Genomic DNA, 6,514 nt, shown 5'->3' on the forward strand with positions numbered 1-6,514 from the left:
TAACATATTTAATTGCTTTATTTCGTCTACTTTGTATACATTAGAATATTGTTCTATTGATCATTGCATAATAATCTGGTTATAGCACTTAATATTCTTCTCCTTCTTCCTCTCCTTCACCTTCTACTGAATCTACACCAACTTCTTCGTAGTCCTTCTCCAGAGCAGCCAAATCTTCACGGGCCTCTGAGAATTCTCCTTCTTCCATACCTTCTCCGACGTACCAATGGACGAAAGCACGTTTGGCGTACATCAAGTCGAATTTGTGATCAAGACGGGCCCATGCCTCAGCAATGGCAGTTGTGTTGCTCAACATGCACAATGCTCTTTGTACTTTAGCCAAGTCACCTCCTGGTACAACAGTTGGTGGTTGGTAGTTGATTCCGACCTTGAAACCAGTTGGACACCAATCGACGAACTGGATGGTTCTCTTTGTCTTGATTGTAGCAATAGCGGCGTTCACATCCTTAGGAACAACATCTCCTCTGTACAACATACAGCAAGCCATATATTTTCCGTGTCTTGGATCGCATTTGACCATCTGATTTGCTGGCTCGAAAACAGCATTTGTAATTTCAGCTACAGATAATTGTTCGTGATAAGCTTTTTCAGCAGAGATAACTGGTGCATATGTAGCAAGAGGGAAATGGATTCGTGGGTATGGTACCAAGTTGGTCTGGAACTCTGTCAAGTCAACGTTCAAAGCACCGTCGAATCTGAGGGAAGCAGTAATTGAACTGACGATCTGGCTAATAAGACGGTTAAGGTTTGTATAGGTTGGTCTCTCAATGTCCAAGTTACGTCTGCAGATATCGTAGATGGCTTCGTTGTCTACCATAAATGCACAGTCTGAGTGCTCAAGAGTTGTGTGAGTGGTCAAGATGGAGTTGTATGGTTCTACGACGGCAGTGGAGATTTGGGGTGCTGGGTAGATGGCGAATTCCAGTTTTGATTTCTTTCCATAATCAACACTAAGACGTTCCATGAGGAGTGATGTAAATCCTGATCCGGTTCCACCACCAAAGCTGTGGAAGATGAGGAATCCCTGGAGACCGGTACATTGGTCAGCCAATTTACGGGTTCTGTCCAAAACCAGATCAACAATTTCCTTTCCAATTGTGTAGTGACCCCTGGCATAATTGTTGGCAGCATCCTCTTTTCCTGTGATAAGTTGTTCTGGATGGAACAGTTGACGGTATGTACCAGTTCTGACCTCATCTAAAAGGCAAAGATATATAATGTATATATTCTTATTAAATTATATGACAATCCTGCCATATCAGCCATAATAAAATTCTGGAATTTAAACAAATAAGGGAAGTTTTGCATGACCAAAAAGTTGAAATTGCAACATTTGACTGAAACCGTGATTTATACTTAAACAAATTCGAATTATGTTCTTGTAAACAAATCCGTTGCTGTTATATTTTTTTTTAGCCGAACAGTGCGCTTGAAGCAACCAACTGTTTAACTTCGGATGTACTAGTATGTGGTTTTTTTGGGGGTTTTTTGGGGGTTTTTTTTTGGGGTTTTTTTTTTAATTTTTATTTTAGGAAGCTTTTGTAATTATCTAGATATTCAAATGGTACTTTTACGGGGAATTTTTAGTCAGAAGACTATAGTCGATCTATCGTCTTTTTCAAGTGGCAGATTTCAATCCCGAACTGTCCTTATCCCGTGAAAATTAAATGATTGCTCCCTAGGTCAATACAGTTAGAAGCTTAGGCAACATGGAAAAGAAACAAACAAATATTTAGATAGAACAGTATTCTACATCGAATGCTGCATATTTAAATAAATAGGTGAACATTCTAGCTACACTGCGCAATTACATTAGTAAGCCAACGACCATTTTTTCCTAATTGCTTACTGTTTTCTCTTACGTTTTATATATTCTGCTAGTTACTATCTACGAATAATGAAATTATCGTTTACTAGTATAAATTAAACGGAATACGCAAAGAATTGCTATCAACTAACCGACTACAGTTGGTTCCAAATCAATAAAGACAGCCCTGGGTACGTGTTTGCCAGCTCCGGTCTCACTGAAGAAGGTGTTGAAAGAGTCATCACCGCCTCCAATGGTCTTGTCTGAGGGCATCTGACCATCAGGTTGGATACCGTGCTCCAAACAGTATAGTTCCCAGCAGGCATTTCCGACCTGAACTCCGGCCTGTCCGACGTGGATAGAAATGCATTCCCTCTGAAAAAGTACCATACAATATGTTCAAAGATCAAAAAGAAGAATGTAATGAATGCATTTATCATTTTAAACTACAATTTTTCAAATAATTAAGTACGTTTTTTTTTAACTGATTTATGATTTTTCCAAATGTGAAATGGTAACGCAAATTGCGATTTTTCCTACGCAGATAAAAAAAAGAAGCTTGATTTAACTTTTCAAATCTGAAAGAATAATCCCGAAAAAAAGTCAAAATATCTATGTATAACATATCGTATCCCATAATGCAGTTAAAAACTGAGAAACATTTTAAATTATTCGAAATATCAGCACACCAATTAATAAATAGATTAATAATTATAAAGTGATATAAGTTGGGTTTTTTTTATAAAAATTCATAAGACTTACCATGTTGATTAGCGAAGATAAATGTCAATGTCAATTTGCAATAAAATCTCCCAGTGAACTCACGAAGACGTTAAAGTGTCGTTGTGAGTCTGTGTGTGTTTGTGAGACAGTTTGTAAGCACTTGAATATATACACCCATATAATCCCTAGGTTACAAAACAACAATGCAATTTAAGTCAAAACATAATAATCAACAAATTAATGACGGCAATACTTTTAATTATGTATGGTTTATTACAGTTTAACAGATTATAAGTTCACTGCCTATTGTTAGGTATGTATCTGAATGGTTTTGAAATATTATTAAAAGTCCCGTAACAGATTTATTAATGATTTATTTAGTGTTATAACTTGCATTGTTACAAACTTTACCTAGTGTACAGTAAACATGCAAATTACAATTAAAGAGTTAAATACTGCGTGGCTTTTTAATTAATCAAATCAAACTCTTAAAATTATTTTGTTTATTATTTTCAATTATAAAGTACTTATCATCGTGGCCATTCCATTCCTTGCTTGATTTGACAGACGTGTCTTTTCTGTTACTTCATTAACGTACTGGCTCTATCCGGAAATGACGCTTTCGAATTCGTGAAACTGTTTATTTGTGAAAATATGATATGTTTTAGACTTCAGTTTGATTGTGGAAAATATCTTAGAATATAATGTACATGTACCAATTTGCACTTTGAAATACAAATATCTATCTCATTCTATCAACACATATATAATGTATCTTACTTAGTGAAGACAAAGAAATATATGTCTTTAATTTCATATAAGGACTTAATAATGTATGCATGCATGTTAATATATTGTATGTCAATTCATCAATTCAAAATTTTTAGTTGATTCATTTCTAGAGGAAATATAACGATGGTTATGCCCTCTTTACACATGTAATTATTTTACGGCATGTGCTACTACGAGTCGTCAGAGACATATACCAATCTAATTAAAATATAGATCTCTGATTTCGTTATACTACATATGTAGCATTACGAAATCAGATATCTATATTTTATTAGATTGAGACATATATACTAGTAATACAAGGGTAGTATATGTCTCTGATGTCATCCATTTAACGAAGAAAGAACTGATTGGTGTCCAGCGATGTATAGTTAGATGCATACATAAGCGATTGTTGTTTATTCACCATACCCTATTTCTTTTTTCTGTTTTTTTCCCTTGCTACTCGACACTTGACAAGCCCATCTATGTTTGTTTTTGAAGTTGATCTATTTTACTGATTTCCAAGCCGAGGATTATGCATCTGGCTTCTTATGCTATTTACTGACGTTCATGCAGTTACTATTGACTCTTTATTCCACATTTTTACTGCTTTTATTCAACAAACATTATTGTTCTCTTTTTTCGGTCTTTGCTTCAGTTTTTCGTTTAAGGAATTTACTGTTTCGCTCGGCATTTTAAAAAATTGTAATAACATTTTTTCGATAAATTTCTTCTTTATTAATTACCATAATCTAGTGGATCTGGCCATTGTCTTGTCTTGTCCTATAGTAGATCCGTCCTAAATAGGTATCAGGTGACCACCTCCAATAGTGATAATTGTTCTTTTGTTAAGAAACAATATTTTACAGAGGAGTGACTGTCCTTAATCTATTTCTATTGTTACTAGGCAAATAAAAGCGTCGATACCTGAATGGTATTTCTGTCAACGTGCAAAAAAACCCACAATATACGACAAAGGTTATCTAGCAAGTTAAACTTGTGAGAAGAGTTACATTTACACACCACAAGGGCATAGATTACCATAGGTATTCGGGGACATGACAATTTTTTTTTGCTCCCCCCTCAAGTTTTTTCCAAAATCCGTTATTTTTTCGTCTTCTATTAATTCAAATAATTTTCGAGCTTTTTCTGTATTATTAGAAAAAATATAAATTACTTATAACTGAGACTACTATAACACATAGTAGTCTCAGATTACAAATTACATTGTATTTGTTATTTACTATCCACAGCGGAAACTGATATCATGTACAACTTTGTACCCCTTTTTTTGACTTTCGAACTTTTATACCTGGGCGTCACTGGTAAGTCTTGTTTGGACGAGGCGCGTTTTTGACGTAATGAATTTTAAACCTGATGCCTTTTGTTATCTATTATTCATGTGTTTCTTTGCCTAATACGTTCTCCTATTTATTTGTATTGTAGTCCTGTATTATTATGTTGTCATTTTAATGTTATATTTGTAGGACTCGGAGGTGCGATGGGGACGCTGAAGTGCGATGGGGACGCTGAAGTGCGATGGTCACGCTGAAGTGCGATGATCCACGCCGAAGTACGATGGTCCTTTAGCTGAAGTGCGATGGTTTGGCTTGACGTTCGAATATTGTGACGTTTTATAATATAACCTTTTTAAAAATACAACATTGATTTGCAAGCAGGATGATATGATTTTGTAGATGAAGGTTTCATGCTCACAAAGGAAATGAAAGGAAAAAGAAAAAAACGAACGATTTAAGTCCCAAACTGATTTGAGCATAACATGTCGATGTTACAAAAATATTTTTAACCATGCCAGGCAGCAAAATAAGGGGAGCAACGGGGCTGAAAGATGAATTTGGTCAGCGAATTGGTTATCCTATGTTCGGAATAATGTCGCACGATAATGATTCAACTGAAATAAAGTATACTGATATAATTTTAAATATTGATGTTAAATTATCATTAAGTAACAAAGCTTCACGTGATTTTATGTGGACAATTTAATAAAAAAATAAATAATTGAGAGTATTAGCAATGTTTTTGTTAATGTTGTTTAATCTCGAGATAAATCCTGATTTGTAAAAACACCGTCGCTCTAGTATTTTTTTATTACCGTTACAGTGATTATTGCCTGAAACAAAGTAGGCCGAAATTACCCTGACTGCTCCCTACGTGTACTTCCTAAAATAAAAAATAGGAATAATTGTTATCAATTTCTAAGTTTTGTCATAACATAAACCCTGCTTAGTGTTACCGTATAGACATACACGCTCATTTTTTTTGTTTTTTTTTTGTTCAGTTCACCCTTGAGCATCTTAGATCTGACTCTATATTCCTGCGTGCTAATCGGAAAATTGGCAAATTTAAAATTACATTAACAAAAATCAAAATTAAAATCTTTCGTTTGACTTGAACGGAAATTAAAAGATCTTCCAAACGCGAGGCTACATTGTAGCAGCTATTTTTGTAAAATCTAATTAATTTGATTTCATTTTACATGTTCGTAATTAAACTTTTATTTTTTACTCAATGTGACAGGTAGACCATCGCACTACAGCGTAACCATCACCGCACTTCAGCGTAGATATCAACAAGTTAACGTCATAATGTCACCATCGCACTTCAGCGTGTTAACCATCGCACTTCAGCGTATACCATCGCACTTCAGCGTGACCATCGCAGTTCGGAGTACCATCGCGGTTCCGAGTCCTACATATTTAACAATGCCATCAAAGTGCGAGGTTTGGCATGCCACAAAACCAGGCCAGTTCAACCCACCATTTTTTTCTTTAAAAATGTCCTGTACCAAGTCAGGAAAATGGCCATTGTTATATGATAGTTCGTTTCTGTGTGTGTAATAATTTTACGTTGTGTTTCCGTTGTGTCGCTTGTTTTCTCCTATATTTGAGTGTGAATTCGCATTACTATAAGACGTGTCACGATCGATACTTTTCTATCATGGTCCAAATTCATGTATTTGGTTTTGATGTTATATTGGTTATTCTCATCGGATTTTGTCTAATGCTTAGTCCGTTGCTGTGTGTGTCAGTGGCGGATCCAGAAATTTTCATAAGTTGGGCCCACTGACTGACCTAAGAGGGGGCCCGTTCCAGTCACGCTTCAGTGATTCCCTATAAGCAACCAAATTTTCTCCCCAAAAGGGGGGGGGGGCGGGCCCCCACCCAACCC

The 6,514-nt window shown here is 35.6% G+C and overlaps 1 protein-coding gene across 1 annotated transcript; it reads right to left on the bottom strand.

Annotated features, from left to right (window-relative positions):
- Positions 1 to 2,735, bottom strand: LOC143053156 (tubulin alpha-1B chain-like). Its single transcript, XM_076226165.1, has 3 exons — positions 2,591 to 2,735; positions 1,981 to 2,203; positions 1 to 1,218 (listed from the first exon to the last, which is right to left on the bottom strand). The coding sequence occupies exons 1-3, from the start codon at positions 2,591 to 2,593 to the stop codon at positions 89 to 91; spliced, it is 1,356 nt and encodes a 451-aa protein (XP_076082280.1). The 5' UTR covers positions 2,594 to 2,735; the 3' UTR covers positions 1 to 88.
- Between the last annotated feature and the right edge of the window lie 3,779 nt (positions 2,736 to 6,514).

This window comes from Mytilus galloprovincialis, chromosome 1, assembly GCF_965363235.1.
Source record: "Mytilus galloprovincialis chromosome 1, xbMytGall1.hap1.1, whole genome shotgun sequence".
NCBI classification, from domain to species: Eukaryota; Metazoa; Mollusca; class Bivalvia; order Mytilida; family Mytilidae; genus Mytilus; species Mytilus galloprovincialis.

Excerpts from the sequence above, each read along its gene's own strand:
- LOC143053156 (XM_076226165.1), bottom strand. Across the intron at positions 1,219-1,980 it reads TTTGGAACCAACTGTAGTCG|ATGAGGTCAGAACTGGTACA; the intron begins GTTAGTTGATAG and ends TTTGCCTTTTAG.